A 27,030-nucleotide genomic window follows, 5' to 3' on the forward strand; every position below is an offset into this window, starting at 1 on the left:
AACTAACTGAGCCATCCAGGTGCCCCCATACATTAAAACTTTTTAACTGCTATGATATAGTATAATATTAAAACTTAAGTAAACAACAATAAGCAATAAATTATTTAACAAAATAACAAAAATGTTTTAAATGTAAGGAAAAATACACTATAGCTCAGTTTTATGGTCACATGTATAAAGAGTAAAATTAAATTTATAATAAATTCATGTAATAATTATACCAAAAAGTATATTCATAATTAGTTATTTCTTGATTAGTCTATATTAGTGATTACCATTTATGAAAAAAATTGAGTATAAATCTACAAAAACTAATAAACAAGTCTCTAACTTGGTGATCACATCTCTTACCCATACTACTTTGCAGTACTGATTGCTTTTAGACTTGTTTCTATGGCATTTTGTACGCAGTCCTATTATAGCTCACTTTAACAAGACACTGAGGGCAATGCTTCTTTTTTGAACTCCTGGTAATCGCCATAGGGTTAACTTACTTAAAATTTTATTGACTGAGTGGTCAAATGAAGATGATAATTCTAAGCATTATAATATATCATAACTTAAAAAAATTTTAATGTTTATTTATTTTTGAGACAGAGCATGAACAGGGGAGGGTCAGAGAGAGAGGGAGACATAGAATCCGAAGCAGGCTACCGGCTCTGAGCTGTCAACACAGAGCCCAATGCGGGACTCGAACTCACAGAGTGTGAGATCGTGACCTGAGCCAAAGTCAGAAACTCCACCGACTGAGCCACCCAAGTGCCCCTAATATATCATAACTTAAAAAGAACAGAGGCATTTCATTTTATTCAATAAAACATCCTACTTTCCAAGGATGACAGTCAAAAAGCCACATTCATTGTGCATCTCTATGACAGAGTATAAAAAAGAAACTGCATAAAACTTCACAATCCTTTATTATTAAAACTATAGCTGTGTGTGTTTCAAATGCGGCCAAACGATGTTTATGGTACCTTCAGATAACTTAGAAACAGTTTTGCTTGTTCCTTAATTCCTTAGATACCAAGGAAGCAGACATTCAAATAACCTTTTCTCTTTCCTGTTAAGCAACAAATGAAGCAAATAATTGTGGGGCTAGTAGCTGTCTAAGGAGATTAAACAATTGCTTAGCTGAGCCTAAAAGGTATAAATTAAAGATATTAAGGTTTTAAGAAAATTTTTTTCCCACATATTACATTTTTTAACTTCATATGATGTATCTGTTCTCTTTTTAAGTCTCTTAAAGCAGTGATTCCAGAACACCAGTGTTCTTTTTTTCTCAAATACACCGCAGCAACTTCTAAGAAAAGTATATAAGCCAATACTCAAATTCGAAGGGAATTTTCATCATATTTAAATATAGACTAAATAATTTAATTGAAGTAATCATCCATTTACCAGAAAGCTACAGAAATGCCAAGTTCAGCTCACCAACTCTATCGAGTTGTGGGTTTAATAACACAGCAGTGATTTTATCACCTGAATTTAATAATAGGTAACAAGGTTTCTAACAGTTTCTGGCTTAACAACAAAGTAGGGCTCTCTAGAATTGAATTTGCCATTATTTTTTAAGAATCAGATTTGTTTTACAGACTTCATCTAATACAGAAATGTATTACATAATATGTTTGATATAAAAGGGGAGGTGCTCTGCACTAGATAACCTACATATTTTGTGGGTAGAAGAAATTATTTAGATATATATGCTCAAAATAAAAATACTGGCCAAAGAAATAAGTCTTTTTTTTTTTAATTTTTTGATTTATTTTTGAGAAAGAGAGAGACAGAGCATGAGCAGGGGAGGGGCAAAGAGAGAGGGAAACACAGAATCCGAAGCAGGCTCCAGGCTCTGAGCTGTCAGCACAGAGCCTGACACGGGGCTCGAACTCAGGGACTGTGAGATCATTACCTGAGCCAAAGTCGGACGCTTAACCGACTGAGCCACCCAGGAGCCCCCAAAGAAATAAGTCTTAAAAAAACAGGAAATATGTGACATAAATTATTAATAATCCCTCGAGGAAAAACTGGTCTCATAATCAAAGGTATAAATGTTAGTTATTAGGGAAAAAAAACCCATTTTTAAGCCATTTTAATCCATTTATAAAATCCATTTCGTTGAGGTTACATTCCTAGCAGTGTTTATTTCAAAATCATGCAAGTTATATTGATTATATTCAAAAGCTCTTGATTCAAGATTCTGTGATAGCTTGGGGGATGAAAAAGGCCATTTGTATGTAATATAAAATCTTTATTACAGTGATCATCAGATCAGAATGCAAGAGTGATTTCTGTTAAAAATGCTGGTATCTGTGTCTTTAAAAATGTTAATACCTAAATGTACATGTCAATGAAAGAAGAAATCTAAATTTTCTAAGACAATATAGAAAAATAACCATATTTTACATTAATATCTTTGTTTCCTTTTATTAAGCAGGGGATATTCTTAAAAGTACTGTATCACTTTCATTATATCTAGAATGCCTTTCCCAGACTATGGCTCATAACATCAGAAATACGTTTTCCTGTAGTAGATGGCATGAATCTCACAAACTTGGAAAGAATAGTATTAGCAGCAGACTTACTGATCTGATCAAGAAGGCTTTAAACTAAGACTCAAGGTGGAAGAGAAAAATGTGAATCAGTAAAATGGATATTATGGAAGACAAGTTTGAAATGAAAATAAGACAAAGGGACAAAATTGTCTAGAAATTACTTCGTGAAAATCATGGTTTGGAATAATACTTAGGCCTAGGATATACAGTATACCGAATGCAACTAAAAAATAGTAGACATGTTAAGGTCATAAAATGCCCCCTTTTTGTTTTAACTCCTTACACAATTCTGGTAACTGAATGTGAGAACTCCAACAGATGTTTATGTAAGGAATGCCCTGCACAAGGGAAGCTGGCCTGTGAGGCAAGTGTGGAATGCATTCCACTCCACATCCAATTGCCCGAAAGGTATCATTATATTCAATTTACAGGGTAGGAATCTAGGTATAGGTATGTTCAGAAATCTGCTCCAGGTTATATAGTTAAAAAATGATGAGGCTAGATTGGCTAGAATTGGAAGCCAGATATGTCTGGAATGCATAATTTGAAAAAAAACATAGAGGAAATTTATACACACATATACACTCTTAATTTATTCTAGAGTAGCAGAGTAGGGGGAAATTGTCTAATTTGTTCACAAGGAACACCACAGTGACTAGGAAATGTGTATCAGTGCACATCAGAGAGTTATATACTAGTTCTATGATCCAGATATGTAAAAATAAGAATTTATAGGAGATGCTAATGTAGGAGAGGAAAATCTGAAGAGAAACTGCCATTGGAAAATAGGGTAGCGATCATTGTGAAACATAATACAGAAAGTAGTTTATTAATAATGAGTACAAGATGTGGACAGAAGGAAGGGCTTCAATTAGTTGGATCCCTCTTAGAAGGAAATCTGATTCTGCTCAAATCAATTTGGGAGGAACGGCTCTAATGGTAACTGCTTTTCTGTTAAATCTGACTTAGAAGGTAGCTGCATACACAGTGGAGACATTGGGAATGGAGGTTTTGAGAGACAGGAGAGTAAAGGAAGGTAATGATGAGCAGAGTTGGGTAAATTCTGCAGACCCAAAATAGGCAGCCCTTCAGTTTACAGGAGCAATGGGCCATTACCCAGATACCGTAAGAAAATACATCTGAAGAAGAAAGTAAGAAACTAAAGATGAAATTCTGACTTTATCATTGCAAATAAAGTTCTAACCAGAAAAAAAGGAAAAGACACCTAAGGAAAATAACAATTTTACAAATAACAATTTGTATTCGGTTCTTAGATATCTCAAAATACAGATAATGAAAGATGAATGTGAATGACCAAATCAAGTGGTAAGGACTCAGAAAATGAATTGACATGTCTAAAGTCAAGAATGCCCTAAGATGCTGTAAATATGAAAGATCTAAAAATATTAGCTTAAGAAAAAAAAAAAAAAGAAAAAAAAGTCCACCAGTTGAAGGAAAAAGAACTGCTAATCTTTCTTGTTTATATTTTCTTTATTAAGGAAAATTGTCATCACATTAGAATGAGTAGAGCAAACAATTTCAATATAGGTTTGGGATTTACTCAGATTTCCTTAGGGACTGAAGCAAAAGGGGAATAATAAACTTTCTCAATGATACCCTGCTGTCTGCTCTATCAGCGACCTATGAATACTTAGACAAGAAAGTGGCAATTTTCAAATGCCAGGATGTATTTACTAGAAAAAAGATTCTTTTATTTTTTTCATTTAGATTAGATTAGACAGGAAAGACATGAATATTCAACTCACAATATGTCTTAATTTGAATAATGTATCTTACATAGTCTTTTATTATAACTTTGTGAACAAGGTAGAAAAACACTGGTTTTATGATAATACAACTGAGGGGATTAATGATGGTTGATCAATCTTCTCCAAGCAAACTTTGTCCTTTCTGCTGTGGAAACTCAAAATGCTATTCTGTTATTTCATCAAGGAAGTGGAATAACACTTTACAAGTCTGAGGATAATATAAAGTTGTGAGGGAAAGCTAATAGATTATATAGTCATCAAATAACTCTTCAAAAATGTTTTGTTATGTTGAAACAGTCACTCCAGATAATATACTATGTAACAGGAATCAATGTAAAGACCCACACTTAAATTTCAAAAATGTCATTTACACCAACAAGGGATTATTTGGTTTAACAATGGTTCACTTGAAAATATTTATTTTCACATAGCCCATAATCTTTAGCTACTTTAGGAAAACATACTTGATTGTTTTTTCTCATTTTACTAAAATATTTCTATCCTTCCAATATATTAAATTCACTCTTAAAACATCCTCTCTATGTACTTTGAAACCTTTAGTGTAAAAATAACTAAGACTTCTAACTCCTTAGGAAACAAGACAAAGAATTATGCATTATAGGTAAGTGTAAGCACATCTTAAATAAGTTTCTTTCATAGCAGTGATACAGTGTAATTTCTATAGCATATCTAGTGATGAAGGATTTCAGAAGGCTCAAAGGATATCACTTTAGAATGTCTGCGGTCACAGCAGAAAATGCAAAAGTTAATCCAAACATTTGTAAATAATTCCAAACAATTCTATGTAAAGCACAATTATCTTTCATATGGAAAAATATATTCTGGAATTTATGCAAAATGATTAAAAATTTAGAGCAATAAATCATAATAACAAGGTCTTCACAGAGAACCACAAAGAGAGAAAAAAAAGTCACTGAATAAATTTCTTTCTCACCTGCCTAATACCCAACCGGTATGCAACAATCCGATCTACTGCATCAGGATTCATTTGTGTCCACTGTAGACTGTAAGAATAAACACGGTGTCTGTTCTGCCACACAGGATTGTAGGTATCATAATAGAATTCTGGAGCATAGGCCTTTCCTAAAAATAGAAAGAGTGCTTAAATTTAATGATGGCACATTAAACATGCATATTCTTTTTGATCCTCTTACCACATTCTACCATGTGTGCCATGAGTAATTCTTCTACTTGAAAAGTCACATTATTAAAATCTAATCAACTGTCTGGAGAATTCTGAGCATAGATACAGGAAGATTTCCTTGCTGATTAGATGAAGAGCATGAGAGGAAGAGAAGAATCAAGGACAACTACAAGTTTTTGGTCCAAGGAAGAATGGAGTTTCCATCGACTGAGATGAAAACCCATGGAAGGATCAAATTTGGGGGCAGAACTTCAGAATGTTACTTTTGAACAGTTTAAATGATACAAATGGAGTCATCAAGTGGGATATACTAGTCTCGAATTCAGGAAGGGGCCAGGATTAGAGCTATATACTCTTGCTAACCATACGCATATAGATAGATTTTAAATTGAAAGCCATGAGATTGATGAGGTTACCAAGGGGTTGTGAACAGATAGAGAAGGCGACTAAGGCCTAACCCTGGAGCAATCCAGCATTAAGAATGATGAGAGAAGATAACCCTGACAAAGTGTGAGAAGGAATAAACCAGTCAACAGGAGGAAAATAAAAATTGTGGCATCCAAGAAGTCAAAAGTAGTATTTCAGCAAGTGAATGATCAATTCTGTCAAAACAAATTAGTAAAAATGAAAATCTGTGTTTATATTGTGTTTGGTCAGTAAATTTGAAATTGCCCAAACAACACAGTGACATAAGAACTTGGGCCAATAACAAAGAGGCTTTTATTTAGATTTTAAGAATATCTGAAGTGCATAGAGTGTATATAACATATATAAACCATCTTGTTTTTTTGTCCAAGTTCCAAGTTGAAAAATGTACAGACCACTTGGAATGATAGATCCAACTCCTGATATTCTGAAAAACAGATTTTTTCATACTTCATTTTTTTTACCGATAATGTATTTATTTATTACATCAACAACATTAAAGGAGAGCCTATTAAATGCCATGTAGTATACTAAGCATTAGGGACACAATGAACGAAGTATGGCCTCTGTCCTCATAGAAAATACTAACATTTTCTTAGACTTTTCAAATAACTTTGCAATTCCTACTGAATGATGAGTTAATAAGTTGTACATTTATTATCCCTCATTCAACATCTTTTCTGTTTTTTATTTTATAAAAATTAAACATTAAATGTCCTCCTGGGTTTTTCCTCCTGGGTTTCTTTCTGTGGGAACTTCTATTACCTGGTTTTTCATATTTCTTCATCACTACTCATCTATCATCTAATCGTTGCAGAAGAGCTGGCCTGTAAAAAAATTTTTTTAATGTTTATTTATTTTTGAGAGAGAGAGATAGAGAGTGAGTGGAGAAGGGGCAAAGAGAGAGAGGGAGACACAGAATATGAAGCAGGCTCCAGGCTCTGGGCTGTCAGCAACAGAGTCCGTCGCAGGGCTCAAACTCATAAACTTTGAGATCATGACGTAAGCCAAAGTTGGACACTTAACTGACTGAGCCACCCAGGCTCTCTGGCCCATAAACATTTCTAAAGGATAGTTAAAAAATGGGTTTTGCCCACTAAGAAGAGAAGTGATAGTCTCTATTACCCCAGAGATGTTCACCAGGAAAAAATAGCATCGGGTGAGCTGAATTAGGTTTTTGATACTTTTACCAGCAAAATTACATGGAATCAAATATCTGAATTTTAGTAACATTTGGAAAAGCCTCCCACATCAATATTCTGTGACTTAAAAAAATGTTCCGTGAATATTCATTCAGTTGAATTGGAAATGAATTAAAAAGGAGGTCTCCTGCATAGAAAGAACTCTCTAGAAAAGAGCCATCACATTCACTTTATTGCTTCTTTTATCTTTTTATGGTATTTTTACCTATTACTAAGTGATAGCACAAATTTATTGTTCGCAAGACTGAAGGGCAAAATCTAGGTGGAAAATAATGCTCTGAATGAAGAAATCAATACCCAAAATGTCACTGGCAACTTTTATTTGAGACCAAATTTCTCAAAATGTTATTGAGGACGTGCATTTAGTAGTAGCTTAAAGAGCTAGGGGTTTTGATTAAAAGTAAGCATCCAAAACGTAAAAATGAAGCAAGTGAGCTGCTTAAGTAAGTAATGCAAACCTGGAGTGTTTTCATTAGAGACTAGTGATGATTTAATTAATAAAGTAATAGTCTCAGTAGGTTTTTTTTTTTTTGGAGGGGGGGTGCTTTTGTTTTTTAACCAAGGGGGAAATGCAGCGGTACTAAATTTAGTTCTAAGCATCACTATTTATAAAATGAAGGACACATTCAAATGGAATGAGTACACAGAGTAGACTCGCAACCTGTGGCTGTTTAGCATAGAAAAGGAAAAAAAAATCTCTCAAAAAAGGGCAAATGCAGTTTTCTAAGAGTTGAAATTCTATCACAGAGAAAGATCAGACAAATTTTAACAGATCTATGAAATAAGATGAATACCAGCAGGTAGCTATTAAAAGGAAACACATTTTGATGTAGAAATGTTCTCCCAATCCTTTCTGAATATGGAATGATCTACATCATTGATTTATTTTCTCTTTGCTAGAGGTATTTAATCAATACCTACTAATCATTTAGCAGGTCTGAGATGGTGACTAGCCACAAGGTGGCCCTTAAAGTACCACTGAGTCGCAGATCTATTGGGTGCTATGAAACATGTGCCTGCTGTTTATTGTATTACTTTAACTGTAGAAATCATAGTAATTTACAGATTCCATTGCATGTTTCTATTGTCTGTAATATAATCCTGTTTTTTGTTTAGTACCAGGAGGGTAACAGGCTGTCTGTCATAAATGCAAATAGCCATAATTCTAGAACTCATTGTTTACCTAAATAAATACTTTTAAGGTTATTGAAGCAGTTAGACTTTGAAATTAAGAAAATCCTCATGATCCTATGAATAATATGAATTAATCAAGATCTATTTTCAAGATCATCTAACACTCCAAATAGATCCAAATTTCAGTGTAAAATTCCATCATCTGTATATTTAATTGCAGAATATTATAAAGGCTTTCCAGAATATTTTCAAAAATATTTTATTTGCATTGATATATCTGTATTATTGTGAGTAACATAATATGCAGTCATCTTTCATGGACAATCAGATTAGAAAATAATTTAGAAATGATCTGTTCCAATATCTCATATGACAATAAAGAGATTTAGGAACAAAGAAATGGTGATGATGTATGAAAGTTGATATAAATAAAAAATCAAATAAAAAAGGTTCCATTACAAATTTTGACTTTGATTTGTGAAATTAAAAAAATAGAGAAAGTTTTATTTTAATTAGAAGTTTTATGTTTTTACTTTTTAAATTTTAGTTAAACTGCACAACCTTAGAATTAAAGATGAAAAAGGTTTTTGGGGTGCCTGGGTGGCTCAGTTGGTTGAGTGTCTGACTTAGGCTCAGGTCACAGTCTCACAGTTCGTGAGTTTGAGCCCCGCGTTGGGCTCTGTGCTGATAGCTCAGAGCCTGGAGCCTGCTTCAGATTCTGTGTCTCCCTCTCTCTCTCTGCCCCTCCCTCTCCCTCTCTCTCTCTTAAAAGTAAATAAACATTAAAAATGATGAAAAAGTTTTTAGAGGGTGCACAATATTGAATAGTAATAAATAATTATTGACAAGAAATCTTGGCGAGTTACAGTTAAATATAGATATTATGCTTATGTTTCAGAACATATTTTGTACTAAATCTCTTTTGTATAAATTTTATTGAATAAAATGCTTTCTATTTCATTTAGAGAAATAATTTTTTAAAGTGACATACACACACATTTCTTCTCTGATTTCAGAGCCAATCATATTAAATATTTATACAGTCATTTGTAAGAAGCTCACCATAATACTAAAGAAATACCCTTATAATAATCCTAGACTCTGACAACCAAACATGACATCTGCTGGTTGAACACAGAAAGAATTCATAACATTTTTTTTTTCTTTTTTATTCTGTGGGCATTTTTTTTCTCCTTCTAGCAAGCATGCCAAGAAATTTCCTTTCTCTTTTATATTCTAGTTTTATTTTTATGCAACGTTGTCCCAGTTTAAATCTTTTTAGACTAAATGACCTAGTTCATTATCTAAACTAGCAGATACTTTTTAGATACATTATGTTCATAGATTGTAAATTTTAAAATATTCTTAAAATATACATAGATAAAATATTTAATTGTTCACAATTTTAAATAGAATTTGTATAAAATACATTTACTCTCCGGCAAATAACTTTTGAAAAGTGATTAAACTGGTATTTCAAAATATGATTTTATGCATAAGCTAAAAGTTGAAGATCTAGTAAGAAGCTATAACATGTCACTTTCCATAGCAGTAAAGATAGTTATCTCAGACATAGGGTTACTAGAAAATAGTTTCCCTTCACCAGCAAAGGAAGATGACAAAAAAATTATATTAAATCATCATTTAATCTTTAAATATATATATTAATTTTTTTAAATTTTTTTTCGACGTTTATTTTTGGGACAGAGAGAGACAGAGCATGAACGGGGGAGGGGCAGAGAGAGAGGGAGACACAGAATCGGAAACAGGCTCCAGGCTCTGAGCCATCAGCCCAGAGCCTGACGCGGGGCTCGAACTCACGGACCGCGAGATCGTGGCCTGGCTGAAGTCGGACGCTTAACCGACTGCGCCACCCAGGCGCCCCTAATTTTTAACTTTTATTTTATTACTGAGAGAGCAAGAGCGCACATGAGCTGGGCAGAGAGAAGAGGAGACACAGAATCTGAAGGAGGCTCCAGGCTCTGAGCCATCCGCACAGAGCCCAACACGGGGCTTGAACTCACAAACTTTGAGATCATGACCTGAGCTGAAGTCGGACGCTTAACCGACAGCCACCCAGGCGCCCCATAATCATTAAATATATATATTAAATCATCGTTGGCCAGTGATACCACTGGAGTGCTTGAGTAAATCCAATACCAAGTTATTTTTGGAAGACATATTCTCAATTTAGACTACAGAGAATTTATCCTAATTAAACCTCAATGGATATGAATTCAGAATACAACATTACTAACAAGAAGACGTTCGACTATGAATGACTAAGAAAACCAATAAACAGCTGAATTAGCCTATAGATAAATAGAAACACATAATAGAATTTATAAATAAGTATGCCCAAGACCATTGAAGAATTACAATAGAGGATGATAAACCAATACTATGGGGCCTTCTATGAAAGAATAACTAATATTCCCTACTGGGAACAAAGGTAGGCTTCACAGGGGGCGTATTTGACACCTTTTTTTTTTTTTTTAATTTTTTTTTCAACGTTTATTTATTTTTGGGACAGAGAGAGACAGAGCATGAACGGGGGAGGGGCAGAGAGAGAGGGAGACAGAATCGGAAACAGGCTCCAGGCTCTGAGCCATCAGCCCAGAGCCCCACGCGGGGCTTGAACTCACGGACCGCGAGATCGTGACCTGGCTGAAGTCGGACGCTTAACCGACTGCGCCACCCAGGCGCCCCAACACCTTTATAGATCTTAAAGAAGAAATTGTTTGGACAGACAAGGGTGGCTTACGAAGGGATAAAGAAGAGAAGCAATAAAGCATGGCCCTTGGCAGCGAAAAAGGACTATATTATAGATAATATTTTAGAACTATCACAGGATCTGGTATAACAAGCATGCAATGCCCGTCTTTCCTACAAACTCTGCACTTTTGATGAATAGGGATGATATCATCAGCTGTCATATAGCAGCTGACACAGTCATGTACTCGAATAAGACAGGAAGAATAGGTCAGTGCTAACCTATGAAGTGCCTTGTTTGATATAATAAGATGTTTGATACTTACCATATAGCCCAATTATTCTCTAATTATTTTAATCAGGACTCACTTAAGTAGGAGAAAAGATTTTATATGTACCTACTAATTATCACTTCCCAGAGTGAAAAGAACTCAGTGAAATCAATGAATTGAGTGAAAACTAAATTAATAATCAAAATGATAATAATCAAGGAATTTCATAAGAGATACACTAGCAAAGTATCAAAAATAATAAAAATATTAATATGTTTTAAATGTGTATTTATCATAAGAAAAGTGGCTACAGAGATTCATGGGAAACTTAAAACACTGATGATGTACTGATTTAAACAAACAAACAAACAAACAAATAAGACTTCTAAATATCAGAAGAATCACAGCTCTGTGCCTGTATGCATTTTTAGTAGAAGCTAACAAACACAGTCAAATCACATTGTGTTCAGACTCAGAAGCCGGCTAAGACTGAGGCCAGTTTATTAGACAGACAGCAAAAATCTATGTAGCTCTGTCATTCCTCCACAGGATAGAAGAAAGAATATGCAATTGTTGGAACCATAAATGTCTTGTCTTCAAATTAGTGAATCTTGAGCCATATTAAAAAGGAAAGAAAAGAAAAAAGAAAAGAAAAATAAATGATTCTATAGAAATGGAGATTTTTCTGGGGTGCCTGTGAGGCTCAGTCAGTTAAGTGTTCAACTCTTGGTTTCTGCTCAGGTTATGATCTCATGGTGTGAGATCCAGCCTAGTGTCAGGCTCTGCACTGACAGTGTGGAACCTTCTTGGGATGCGCTCGCTCTCTCGCTCTCTCTCTCTCTCTCTCTCTCTCTCAAAATAACTAAAATAAACTTAAAAAATTAAAAAAAAGAAATGGAGATTTTTCTAAGTTTTAAATCAGGAATAGGATACAAATCCACTTTATAGTTTTTAACTATAATTGGTAGGAAAGAAGAGAGTGGAGTAGATAAGTGAAAAGCCCTGAGTAGGAGACCAGCAAGAAGATGTTGTTAAAAAACAAACAAAAACCCCAAAAACATAATTTGAGAAATGAAGAAAGGTGGATGAAGTCAAAACTCATTACAGATAAACACCCAATTAACATTTGTCCTCTGACTGGATACTATGGGTAAACTCCTAAATTTTCAATGTGCACTGGACTGGACTGGACACTAGAGTCTACAACTGAGATGGAAAATGACTGTATGCATCTCATCCTGGAAGAAGAGTAAAGAGATACATTACCTCTTGGTATCCTATCCTTCTGAAAGCTTATTGTTTTGATTCAAAACTATGTAAAAGTTAATATCTTAAAAATGGAGGCATAAGAAAGAGGACCAAAAAGTTTAATTCTATGAAGTCAAAGGGAAATTTTTTTTAAAGAATCAATATACTAATCTGTGTTACCTATATTTGGTAGTTATATGATATTTAATATTAGGCCTTATCTCATTAAAAGAATGTAATAAAGGAATTACTATTGAATTGATGAATCCTGCGTATTCTCATTTCACTAGAAAGATGAAGAATGGAAACATGGAAAATATCTAACTAACACTGACAAAAGAAACTTGTATCTGATAAAAAAAACAATTTATCTTAGAATTACAGTGAATGTCACAGCAGCAATAAACTGAATGCCAAGAGTTTTTTCAACAGTGATAACTTGTCAATATGTGTTCAGGAAACAAAAGCATAACTAAATTATACAGCTGTGAAGTCAATGACAACATCTCTCAGTTAATGATTGTTTAGAGTGTGAAAAAAAATTACAAGACATGTAACAATTTATTATCCAACCAAATCATTAAAGTGAAATGCCTTTGTACTTGAGACAGAGAAATGTTCATCCATACTTTGGCTTACTGTTTGAGAGAGTCAATATGTTTTCAAATGACCGGTCATTGTTATGACATTTTTTTCAATAACCTTTTTTAGACTCGAATTAATGAGTATTTTTTTTAATTGAAGCACAGCTGACACACAATGTTACATTAGTTTCTGGTGTAAAATGTAGTGATTTCACAAGTCTATACATTATGCTGTGCTCGCAAGTGTAGCTACCATCTGTCACCATACAAACCTATTACAATACCATTAACTGTATTTCCTATGCTGTACATTTTCTCCCTGCAACATATCCATTACATAACAAGAAGCCTGTATCTCACATTCTGGATCACTTGTTTTGCTCACCCCCTTACCCACCTTCCCTCTGGCAATCATCAGTTTTGTATTTATGGGTCTGTTTCAATTTTTTTAGTTTGTTCATTTGTTTTGTTTTTCAGATTCTACACAGAAGTGAAATCGTATGGTATTTGTCTGTCTTTGACTTATTTCAAATTTAAATAAATAAACACTGCTGGCATAATCAAATCATCTTTGATAGATCATCAAAGAATATTATTAATATAATAAAAGCTGACATAGATCAAAGGGAATAATGTGTGTGAACATCACCTAGAAGTTGACAAATCTCAATTATTAAGCATTAACTTTTCTTGCTTGATCCACATACCTGTGAAGTTGATAAGGATTATTAGCATAATCTTAAAAGATGCACATGGAGAAAATGCCATATAGCAGGATTCTTATGATATGTTCATGAAATGGCTTCATACAATCCATATCCTTTATCAAAATATGTTAGCAGAAAGTATAATACTTAATTAAAAGTATGATTTCAATGTTCTTTTCTTAATTAACAAAAAGCCAATGAAAGAAAATACTCAGACTTATGTGTAAACTTTTAGTCTTTTTATAGTTTGCTTCAATAATGTAAGTTCACTTGAATATAATATCCTACCAGTTCAATTTTCTTCTACAGATAGTTTTTAGGTCAGATATTTAGAAGAAGTATGTTTATAGAAATTTCTACTTGGAAAATTATTTAACAATAATGACTTCAAATTGTCTAAATTAAAATATTTCACTTTAATGTTTGAAATGCAGAATGAACCCAAGACCGAATTATATAAATTCTTCTAAAAATCATCTTTCAGTGTTGATAATTTAGCTTTCCTTTTAATCTCTAGGAAGGACATTAAAATGATGGCCCAAGAAAACGGCCTCTAGGCCTATTTCCTAAAACAGAAAATGATGACCAGATGCAAAAGCTATAATTTACCAAGAATCCTGTGATTGATTATTAGGAAAGAAATCACTGCTACTGAAATAGGCAACCAGGTAGGGTTGCAGAAGGAATATGGCTTAGAAATTACTTCTTGGAAAAAAAAGGGTCTGTTTTACCAAAACACTAAATGCTCAAGCCACACATATCCACATCAATTGGAAGCTAATATGATACGTTTTTCACTGTAAAAATTCTCCCCCAATGTAAGACACTTTTTGGAGGAATTCATAATTTCATTTGAGCAAGGATCTGCAATATAAAGTTAACATTCTTTATTAATACAATAAAAATTATTAATAAAGATTGTATACTCAGCAAATATTACTAATGATAGATCCATTTAGTTACTGCTAAGGACTCTTTCACTTAGGTTTTCTGGTTGTCAAAAATAATTATTTTATGAAGATAACTGGTGAAAAACCTGTCTCTGGAGATTCAAATGGATTAGCATATACAGTTTATTCTATTTATATTTGATAGAATCTATAAAATACCTATCATACAACTGGCAAATAATATTAAATAAATATTAATCTCTTGCTGTATCGCCTCTCACAAAAAAAAAGAGGAAAGAAAAAAAGAAAGTAAACTAAAATTCTCTAGGAAGAGGTCCATACTTGGTTTCATTGTTATGGTTTAGAAGCACAGGAAATTGAAGCAATTTTAGTAGGTTTTTTTTTTTAAGTTTATTTATTTATTTTGAGAGAGAGAGAGAACAGGAGAGGGAGAGGAGCAGAGACAGAGGGAGAGAGAGAGAATCCCAAGCAGGCACTGCACTCTCAGCTCAGTTCAACATGGGGCTCAAACTCACTGATCCAAGAGCCAAAAATCAAGAGTCTGAGGCTTAAGCAACTGAGCCACCCAGGCGCCCCTGAAGTTTTAATACTAAACTGGACAAATTTAAATGAATGCCTATTTATTTTCTTTAAACTTTAAGGAAGCAATACTTCAACACAATTGAGTCACCTCTGACCTAGAAAACAAAATATTTATACAAAGTAGTTATTGGCTTGCACATCAAAAATATATTGTCTTGGGTAATATAAAATAATACGCACACTTGCTGGATAACAAACATTTCAACTCAAATGAATAACCCCCTCACTCTAAAACTCTGAATGGACTTTGCCAGAAATGATGCATTTCTGGATATGAATAATTTGATTTTTTTTCCAAAACAGGTTTAGACTAGGATCTGGTCCAAAAAATTTAAAAGATGAAACAATGTGGATTTGATGAAACAGCGCTCACATTTGGCATGTAAATAGGAAACTGCTAAGGGTTTAGAGAAAGTTTTGAAATGAAACTTATAAACCCAGTGATATTTTATAAGGAAATATCTAAGTAAATGTTATGTGCATAAAAACCACCTGTTCTAAAGAAAACTAATGTGGAGAGATCCTCCTGAAATAAAGATGACTGCTTATTGATAGAGACACGCATGAAGAAAAAGGGCAAAAGACTCTGCACTTCCATTACCCACTTTGTATGCCATTGAGCTACCCAAAGCCTTTGCTTACCACTAGCCTGTCCAGTATTTGAGACATTATGAAAATTATACATCTGGAGCTGGCATTTTAAAGTTATTCTGTTATAATTTACCACTACAACCATGGACTCATGGAGTAAGAAAATGTTAAGGGATAAAAACTGTATCTCAAATTTATATAGGAACTTACAGTTTACAAATTACTTTCCCAAATATTAACTTATTTTAGTCTCACAGAGGTTGAGAAGGGCCAATATGCAAAAGGATATTACTTGGCTTGAGCTGTGAATCTTGAAAGTTACTAAGAACATCATACTTGCTGAACTAATGCAGACTAGTTTCCTTGCCTGGTTTGCAAATCATCCCTCAAAAAGATCCAAATGAACATTTTCTGAGAAGGCAAGGTTACACCATTCACCTAAGGATTCAAAGAAAGCTGGCTTTCAAATAGAGGATCTGATCCCCATCTTCCTCAATGTATATTATTTCCAAGAATGGTACGATAAAATGAAATTTTTAGAAATCTTTCTTTCTAGAAACATTGCAGGAAATACAAGGCAGAAAGAATACAAAACTATTTTGCTTCATTTTATATTAAAAGATATTTCATTAATATAACCTTCCAAAACTTTTCCCTTGCTTTTTCTGGACCCCCCTCAAAAGGCTTCTCACATGTAATCCAAAAGCCAGTCATTTCAGGTTTTCCTGCCCTTTCTTTCTTATTCCAACTTCTATCAAAGACACAGTCAGTTCCCTTAAGGTTGTGTACAGTGTGGGGAAATTTTATCTGAATCTGAATTATGTAACTGGAACTATGTGTAAAAAAACCCTCTAATGTACAAAATTTTCAATAGAATATGTGTAAAAGGGAAAAGAATCCTACAGACGGTGTAATATTAGAGATTCGATTTTTTTTGGTGTTCAGTCTTGTAATTTCTGACACTGAAGGATTTTGTGTTCTCTTTATATACTACAAATACATCTGGATAAACACTTTCCATTGGGGTCTTCCTATTAATAACTTTGTAAACCTGCTTCTAGTGTTGTTCTTCCTGATCACAGAAAATATTCTAATTGTGGCTTCTAAAGCATTAGTAGAAAGTTTAATCTAGGGAATAAAACAGTTCTTTCTAGGCTTAAGGAAGAACTGATGCTTGATCTCTCCTAGACAAAAAAAAAAAAATCTTTTTAAGGCACTTTTGGTGTTGTGTTTTGCTATTTGTCAGGCACCATGCTAATCAACTTGCACACATTATGTTTTTTTAATATGTGCAATCCCCTGCAGGATGAGAATATTCTTATCATTTTCTTTCCACAAAAGATTAAAGTGAAGATTAGCAGTCTTAAACAGCTTGCCCTATAGTAAGCAACCATCCAGTAACAAAGCTACATTCTGAACCCACACTGTCCAAAGTCCTTTTTTGTTCTAACATCCAACATCTTTGGAAATGGTTGGTCACTACCAAGTGTGTCTGGCTGAAGGGGTGAGTTGGGCTGAAATTCAGGCTCTATTCGTCTTGCAACTGCTTCTACCCTGGTATTGGAGCCATATCTGCTTCAATAATGGGGACTTTTTCCCTAATTCACACACAAATACTGTACAGATGGATTTGCTGATAAAATGTCACTTCCACTAATCTAAAAAGTATCCCTGCTTCCCTACTTTGTCTGTTGTGAGTACAGAAACTGAAACTACAATTTACCCCTGGCACTAAACCAGATTTGCCATGTTATATTGTTATCAGAAAGTATTATCAACTCAGGACTTCATATAGATAAGGGTTGACTAAATCTCTTGAATGACAGATACATGTATTAACTAAATATTTAACTCAGGAATAATGAATATACAATAAGCTGCAAATAAGCGTATTCATTCTTTCCTAAAGTTATACATTCCCTAAAAACATAACAACTCCAAATATCTTAATGCTTGTGTTCATTTAAAGGACCATTGGTTGAGGTATGTGCATGGAAGGGGAACAGATGGATGTGTTGACCCAGTGGCTCTTGGGCTGAGAGAGCTGAATGTTCAATGGTGTACTTATAGACCACATTAACTTCTTGGCAAGAGCTGTTGCTGCACATGTGGGTGGTCCATTGCTGAATATGAATGCACTGAATGTCATTTAGGCAGGGAGCGAGAGGTGTTCAAGTGAGCTGGAAGAAAGCCCAGAAGCTATGCTGTTTATCTTCTAGGAACATTTATTTTCTTCAAAACATATAACTTGAATTAATAAAGTGGATTTAGATATGAATAAAGGAAACCAGTTATTGAAACTGAATCACTGATACTCTCTAAGAATAACTAAAAGATCTGTGAATATGACTCCTGGCACAAGAAAAAGATTAGAGGATAAATAACTGTTCTTATCATATGGCTAAGAAGCACTGGTCTGGATCTGACCACAAAGCCGTTATCTCTCTGCAGTCAGATCCTGAGGCTTCTAGGAACTGTCATATTGATGAGTTTTTTCGAAACAAAGTTCATTAATATGATGAAACAAGTGGATTTCTTAAGTTGTGCTTACCTAAGTAATACAAAATTTTCAGACTGTGGTTTTATCCTCTGGTCTAAAACCTCAAAAGAATTTATAAAAAGAACACCTCTCTTGACTTCTGCAATTTAACGTCCATCGCAAAACCTCCCTTAAGAAAAAACGATGGATCAGGTTTTGAGCCATCATTTGTGTAATCTCTCTGCTGACCACTTTGAATCTGGTTTTTGGCATGCCTTTGGAACAAGTTTTCCACTGTTCTCATCCATTAATCATCCCTTCAGGGTGATAAACAGAAGCCAGGTGCTTAAACAGACACTTGGAAGTTTGGCAGTTGGCTAAGATTCCATTGAACTAAAAAGCCCTTTGATTCTTTCAAAGATTGGTTTTATTACCCCCCAATATCTCCTGAAAAATCCAACTGTACTAAGTGGTAAACAGACCCTTAAGAAAATAATAGAAATACTAAACATATAACATTCATATACATATATGTGCTTTTCTACATTTGAGTTTCTTTGTTTTATTCTTCTCCGGTTGTTAAGTGAATATGAGGATTCTTTTCTCTCAGGGGAAACTATTTGTGATTACAGGCTGTTTCTTACCATCTGCAAATTGGATCTAATGCCTGCCCAAAATAATATCAGGAAGCCATGAGAAATAGTTTTGGAATCTGACAGGCAGGCTATCTTGCTAGACTTGTATCTCTATTTTCCCTTCATTGTATCCCGTAGTGACAGTCTTGCTTACAAAATGGTAACCCTCCAAAACCTGATTCATTGCTCTCTGATTTAACTTGTATGTATAAGTTTTGTTACCAACATATTAGGTCATTCTATATTCTTAATGTAATAGTCACTATCTCTTAAAGTAAGGGATACAATTGAGAAAAGATCATAGTGGTTATCATGGTGAGGGGAAATACCATGAAGACAACCAGTTTAGTGTGTCCATCTGAAGGAAAGGAGTTTAGAGGTTAGTGGAGGAAAAAGTAACAAAGGATTTTTGAGGAACAACCAATTTTTTTGAATTACCCTGAATGTAGTAACAAAATATGCACTAGAATAAGTATATTATATGATAACATTAAATAGAGCAAGCATCTTTATATTATAAAATACCTCCTATTCCCAATACTACTTTAGTTGGCAAATATCATTTATCTGGTAATACGTAATTGAGATATGATTTCCATACAGTAAAATGTACTAGTTTCTATTATTAAAGGTTAGTTTGGCCTATTCATGAAATTTGTATAAAAGGAACCATAAATAGTGCACTTTTTGTGTGTCAGGTTGTATTCACTCAACATACTGTTTCTGAAAGCCATTCATCCACATACTCTACCAGTAATTTTTCACATTTTTTTCCATTTTTATGAGTATAATTCCATTTCATGAGTAAGCTGTTTATCCATTCACTTGTTGATGGATATTTGGAATGTTTCTCGTTAGAGGCTATTACAAATAAAGCTGCTCTTAAAGTTTGTACATAATCTTTATATAGACATTGCTTTTATTTCTGTAGGGTAATCATCTAGCAATTGAATTGCCAGATTACTTGGTAAGTGCATGTTTACATTTACAAGAGACAATCCATTTTCACAAAAGTAATCTCATTATACATTTTCAGGAGCAGTGTGTGATAATTTCAGTTACTTCACACCCTCGGCAACACTTGGTATTGTGTCTTTTTAACTTTGGCCATTAAAATGTGTGTGTAGTGTCATCTCATTGTGGTTTAAATTCCATTTCTACAATAACTAATGATAGTGACAGGCCTTTATACAATTATTGGTCAACGGTATGCTCTTTTCTGCAGTGTCTATTGAAGTTTTTTGTCAATTTTTAATTGGACTATTTGTTTTACTATTGAGTTTTAAAAATTATTTACATACTCTGGATACAAACCTTTGCAACATATTTTCTTCTAGTCCATGTCTTGCCTTTTTATTTTTTAATGATGTATTTTGAAGAGCAGAAAGTTTTAATGACCTCTGATGCATAATTCTTTAATGAATGGGGCTTTTGTTTGTTTACTTTCTAAGAAATATTTGCCTATACCAAATTTGCCTAGATTTTCTTCTATGTTTTCTTCTAGAATTTTATAGCTTTAGTTTATTTTTTTTTTAATAAAGTTTATTTATTTTGAGAGAAAGAAAGAGTGAGAGCACAAGCAGGGGAGGGACAGAGCGAGAGGGAGTGAGAGGATCCCAGGTAGGCTTCAGGCTGTTGGTGCTGAGCCCCGCCTGGGGCTCAATCCCATGAACCATGATAATGACCTGAGTGGAAATCAAAGAGTTGGATGCTTAACCGACTAAGCCCTCCTGGTGCCCTTACAGTTCTAGTTTCTTATATTTACATCTACAGTTGATCTTAATCATGTGAGCAGTGTAAGGTATTGTTTAAGATTTATTTTTTTCAATATGGATGCATCCAGAACTAACACAACTTATTCAGTCAACTACGATTTCTGCAATGGATTATGCTGGTGACTTTGAAAAATTCAATTGACCATATCCTCTATATAACCATAGATGTCTTTTTCTTCATTCTCTATTTTGTCTGATTGATCCTTCCTTGTGTATAGTTTTATACAAAAACTACACTATCTTGATCATTGTGTTTTAGAGTAAGCCTTGAAATCAGGTAGTACGAGGCCTCCAACTTTATTCTTTTTCTCCAACAGAGGCCTAAATATTGTTGAACCTTAGTTTTCCAAATAAAAACTCAAGCATTTCAAGTCCCATTGAAAGAAAAAGAAAGAAAGAAAGAAAGAAAGAAAGAAAGAAAGAAAGAAAGAAAGAAAGAGAGAGAGAGAAAAAGAAAACGCTGGAAATTTTGTTGGGAGTGAATTGAATCTATAGATCAATTTGGAGAAAATAAGCATCAAAACAATATTCATTCTTCCAATCCATGAGTGTGTACTTCTCCATTTGTTTAGGTCTTGTTTAGTTTCCTGAGCAATTTTTTTTATTGTTCAAATGTATATCTTGTGCATATTTTATTAAATTTATTCATATTTTGAAATGGTAATTTAAATTGGAAATGGTATTTTTTACATTTCAATTTCAAATTTTTGTAGCTGTTACACATAAATGATTGATTTTACATATTTTATTTTATACATAAATATGATTGATTTTATGTCCTTTGCTATTGCTAAATTATCTTATTAATTCAAGTAGGATTATCTACATAAATAACCATATGATTTGAGAAAAGAATTATTTTTACTTCTGGGGCACCTGGGTGGCTCAGTTGGTTAAGCGCCTGACCCTGGATTTTGGCTCAGATCATGATCTCAAGGTTTGTGAGATCAAGTGCGGTGTTGGACTCCACACTGACAGCACTGAGCCTGCATGGGATTCTGTCTCTCCTTTCTCTGCCTCTCCCAGCTCTCTCTCTGTCTCTCTCTCAAAATAGATAAACTTAAAAAAAAAAAAAAAAAGGAAGAGAACTCTTTAAAAAAAAGAAGTATTTTTATTTCTTCCTTTCTTATTTTTACGCATTTTATTTACTTCCCTTGTAGTGTTAATGCAATGGTAAGGACCTGCAGTATAATATTTGTGGAGGGTACAAGTGTGTATTTTTGTCTTACTCCCAATTTTAGAAGGAAAATGTTTGGTCAGCGTATTATCTAGCTTACTGAGCATTCCCTGTGTACATGAAATAATGTATAGTTTACAACTTTGGGTATAATGATCTATAAATATCAATTAGTTTAAATTGTTTGATAATATAGCTTAGATCTTCTAAAACATCAGTGATTTTCTGGGTACATATTCTATCAATTATTCATGGATAAATGTTAAAATCTTCAGCTATAATTATGGAATAGTCTATTTCTCCTGGCACTTTTGTATTTATGAATTTTACAGCTCTATTATTAGAGACATACACATATGTAGAACTGCTATGTCTTCCCTATAAATTCTTCTTTTATTATTTTTAAATGTCCCTCTTTAACCCAAAATTGTTCTATGTCTTTAAGTCTACTGTGTCTGATAATAATAATACACCTATGTCATGTTTCCTACGTCTGCTGTTTGCATGCTGTGTGTTCCTCCATTCTTTAACTTTCTGCCTCTGTGTCTTTCTATTTAATGTTTTTTTTTTTTTCCTGTAGACAGGAGGGTGTACCTTGTAAATAGCTTGCTTTTTAGAAAAAAAAAAATCCAGTCCCATGATTTCTGACAACTAACTGGAGTGGTCAGTTCATTTACATTTAATGTAATTACTGGTATAACTGAGCTAATGTCTACTATCCTGCTCTTTATTTTCTTTGTCCCTTCAACGATTTTATTGTTCATGTATTATTGCTCTTTTCCTGTGATAGTTCGAGGAAATTCAAGTATATTTTCATTCCTTTGATGCACCACTTTTTGAAGATGTTTTAGAAGTTTCTGTATGGCTAAAACTATGCAAGTTTAACTTACTGATTCTGTTTAGAGTCAATATAAGATCACTTTATATATCACACTTCATATTTCATGATTATCTGAAGTCCCTATTTACTTCTCACTTCCCACCTTACAATTGTTATAAATTTAAAACCATATAATTCAAATTAATCCCATCATTTATGCTACTGTGATATTTTAATTCTAAATATGTTAAATCTTAATTTAATAATGTTAGTATTTTGTTTCAAACCAAAGATGGGCAACTTTTCCTTAAAGGACTAGACAGTAAATACTTTAGGCTTATAGGCTATATGATTGTTGTTACAACTACTCACCTCTTCTGTTGTAGCACGAAAACAGCCATAGACAGTACTTAAACAAGTGAGGCTATGTTCCAATTAACCTTTATCTACAAAAAAACAGTTGGCTTGTTCCCAAGCTGTAATTTGCTGACCCTTGTTTATATAGCTGTATATTATGGAAATTACAAGAAAAAAAAAGAAGAAAGATAGTCTTTTATCTTTACCCACTTATTTACTGTATCTGATCCTCTTCATTTCATTTCCCCCCCAGCTTCATTGAGATATAATTGTTATACAAAATCTGCACATAATTAATGTATACAAATTGGTACATTTGGACGTGTGTATACCTTATGTTAGCATCACCACAATCCAGGTAATAGACACCCACCACCTCTAAAAGTTTCCTCATATGAATGCGTGTGTGTGTGTGTGTGTGTGTGTGTGTGTGTGTGTACATGTTAAGAGTCTGGAAATAAACTCACTCATATATGGTCACCTGATCTTTTCAAGGGTGCCACAAGTACATTATGAGAAATGGTGTTGAGAAAACTGGATATCCACATCCAAAAGAATGAAATTGAACCCTGTCTTTTACCATACATAAAAACAAACTCAAAATGGATGAAAGATTTAAATGTAAGGTCTGAAACCATAAAGAAAAGACTATTTATTTTTATAGATTTTGGTTTCCATTGATAACCTTCCCTGTAATAAGAAAAGTATCCTTTGGTATATTTTGTGGTACAGTTTTGCTGACTACTAACTCTCAAGATTTCATTGTTCAGAAACATTCATTTGATGCTATTTTTTATTTTTTTATTTTATTTATTTTTTTTTTTTTATTTTTTTTTTCAACGTTTATTTATTTTTGGGACAGAGTGAGACAGAGCATGAACGGGGGAGGGGCAGAGAGAGAGGGAGACACAGAATCGGAAACAGGCTCCAGGCTCTGAGCCATCAGCCCAGAGCCTGACGCGGGGCTCGAACTCACGGACCGCGAGATCGTGACCTGGCTGAAGTCGGACGCTTAACCGACTGCGCCACCCAGGCGCCCCGATGCTATTTTTTAAATAGCATATCAAATTATAAATTGACAATACTTTAAAGAATTTTAAAGATTTAGAGATGCTCTATTGTCTTCTAATCCATATTGTTTCTCATGAGAAGGTAATTGTCATGCGTATCATCAGAACATCATTTTTATTGTGGCTGCTTTGAAAATTTTCCCCTTCTTTGGTTTTCCACAGTTGGATTATGGTGTACGTAAGTGTGGTTTTTTTCTGTACTCTTCTTGCTTTCTATACCAAGATTCATGCTTGGATCTGTGGGTTTGAATAACTTTTTTTTCTTCCAATCTCATTCTTGTCTTTTAAACCTTCAATTCTACTCATTTTAGACCATTTCGTATCATCTCCCATGTCTTAAGCCTCTTTTCTTTAGTCTCCATTTCTTTTTCTATCAGATTGTATCAGTTCTTTCAATTTGTCTTCAATTTCACTGACCGTTCTAACTTTTCCAATATACTGTTAAGCCCATCCAGGTAATTTTCCATTTCAGTTATTGCAGAGTTTTTAGTGGCAGAATTTGCATTTAGTTCTTTCTTATAGTTTTTTTCCCCTTTTGAATGAAATTTCTTATCCATTTGCTCATAAATACTGCATTTATCTTTAAATCTTACTATGTATTCTCCTTGAATAGTTTGAAATTATTTATAATAGCTAGGTTTTGCTATATCCAACATCTGAGCTATCGTAGGGTTCCTTTTTAATAGACCACTGTTATTCATAACTAAGAGTAACATTTTGTTGTGTTTATTCTAATAGGTAATTCAGTTATCAGCTGACCACCTGATGCTTTTGTATGCTAGCTTTTTACATTTTACTGGAGTGAAAACAATGGAGAACTTAGGGCATTTCCCAAGCTCTTCCAGCTTGGTGGGAGCCAACTTCGAAATTCTGCCTGCCCATGTTATGAGGGCTTGGTGTTAGCCTTGGTTAGGAAGTATCTAGAATAGACCCTTACTTTCATACGTGACCCTTATTTTCTAAGGTTTAATCATTCTGATATCTTACCAGGATGTCAGAAATTTTAAGGGGAGGTATACATCATTTTGCTGAGCTAAAAATCCTAGCTTCCTTCAGCATTGCTTGAATTCTATCACTTTTTTTTACTCTGAAGAGTAAATTCACACACAGGAATGAAATGAAAAAGATACACGTGGAATCAGCTTATACACTATAGAATGGTACACATTAAGAGTTGTTAGAATATATTATGCATTTTCTACTCCATATTTTTAAATTTTTAAATTTTATTTCTTTATTTTTGAGACAGAGAGAGATAAAAAGAATGTGTGAGAGGGGCAGAGAGAGGAGAGAGAGAGAATCCCAAGCAGGCTCTGCACTGTCAGCACAGAGCACATTGTGGGGCTTGGACTCATGAACCATGAGATCATGACCTGAGGTGAAATCAGGAGTCGGATGCTTAACCAACTGAGCCACCCAGGAGCACTCTTACTCTATATTTTAAAAAAATAACTATAATTCATAATCTGGCTGAAACATTGGCCACTAGTTTATCTATTATGATAAATAAAACTTTAAAAAGTTTAATAGAATTCTGCCCTAAAAAATATTTGATTTCACATAGAAGTTTCTTGTCTTTTAGAGTTATCACCAGGAAATTTTAGTAGGTATTATTTTTTCCATCATTTCATTTGCTGTTACTTCTGATAGCTGTTAATGATATATCCATAATCTTATATTGCCTATTTTTAGATATTCATAAGAAACAAGTATTTGGCTGAATAGAACAAACATATGCATTACCGTAGAATAAAATACATTTTCCATATAGTTACTATATAATTCAATCTGACATTAGAAAACAAGAATAAAATATTTTGATATTTTGATTTGGAGCGATTTGGTTATCATTTCTTCCTCTTTCGTCTTCAAAACTAAGCAATGCTAGAGTCTTCCAACATATTGTTTTGGGCAATATTACAGCTCTTAGTCAATCTGAATTTCTTTACATTTACTGAATGATAACATGTACTCCTTTTCAAAAAACTGTCACCTTTGCCTTATTTGTCCTCTAGAATCTAATTATAGTTATGTGTCTTATCTGCTGTTGCTGGACATGGAGAAAACAGCAGTTCTAATGCATAAATCTAAATATTGTACTATATCACAGGAAAATTGTGCAGAATCCTAGCACAAATATTTCTAAACTAGAGGCAAAAGAAACAATCACAGGCAAATTTTTGGTTGGTTGAACCTTATTTGCCATGTTTACTGAAGAAGGTAAACTATGAAGGATTTTTTTCAATATTGCCTTAGATACAGTAGTCTCCTTCATATGTAGGCTGTATTTAAAAAATATTCCTTGGGGTGCCTGGTTGGCTCAGTACTGTTGGTTGAGCATCCAGCTTTGGCTTAGGTCATGATCTCACAGTTCGTGAGTTGGAGCCCCGCATCGGGCTCTGTGTTGACAGCTTGGAGCCTGGAGCCTGCTTCAGATTCTGTGTCTCCCTTTCTCTGCCCCTCCCCCATCCCTCAAAAATAAATAAACATTAAAAAATTTTAAAAAATACTCCTAGGGGCACCTGGGTGGCTCAGTCGGTTGAGCGTCCGACTTCAGCTCAGGTCATGATCTCACGTCCGTGAGTTCGAGCCCCGCATCGGGCTCTGTGCTGACAGCTCGGAGCCTGGAGCCTGCTTCCGATTCTGTGTCTCCCTCTCTCTGCACCTCCCTCACTTTCTCTCTCTCTCAAAACAAAACAAAACAAAACAAAACAAAACAAAACATTAAAAAATACTCCTTGTGGCAGGAAATTTGTATTTGTGGCAGGGAAACCCTAAGTTGACTTTCAATGATTCTTAACCCTGGTTTTCATGTCTTTGTGTATAATTCTTTCCCATTGAAAGTGGGGAGAAATTAAGATG

General features: G+C 33.9%; 1 protein-coding gene across 2 annotated transcripts in view; it reads right to left on the reverse strand.

Annotated features, from left to right (window-relative positions):
• MDGA2 (MAM domain containing glycosylphosphatidylinositol anchor 2) overlaps nucleotides 1–27,030 on the reverse strand; it is an 865,051-nt gene that overhangs the window by 90,811 nt on the left and 747,210 nt on the right. For both annotated transcript variants that reach the window (XR_006704997.1, XM_045450889.1), the window contains exon 10: nucleotides 5,277–5,425. Coding sequence is in view for 1 of the 2 variants with exons in the window: in XM_045450889.1 (XP_045306845.1) it covers nucleotides 5,277–5,425 (149 nt within the window). In the remaining variant the exon portion in view is untranslated. The remainder of the gene's footprint in view (nucleotides 1–5,276; nucleotides 5,426–27,030) is intronic.

The sequence above is a fragment of the Leopardus geoffroyi genome, chromosome B3 (assembly GCF_018350155.1).
Source record: "Leopardus geoffroyi isolate Oge1 chromosome B3, O.geoffroyi_Oge1_pat1.0, whole genome shotgun sequence".
Classification (NCBI taxonomy): Eukaryota; Metazoa; Chordata; class Mammalia; order Carnivora; family Felidae; genus Leopardus; species Leopardus geoffroyi.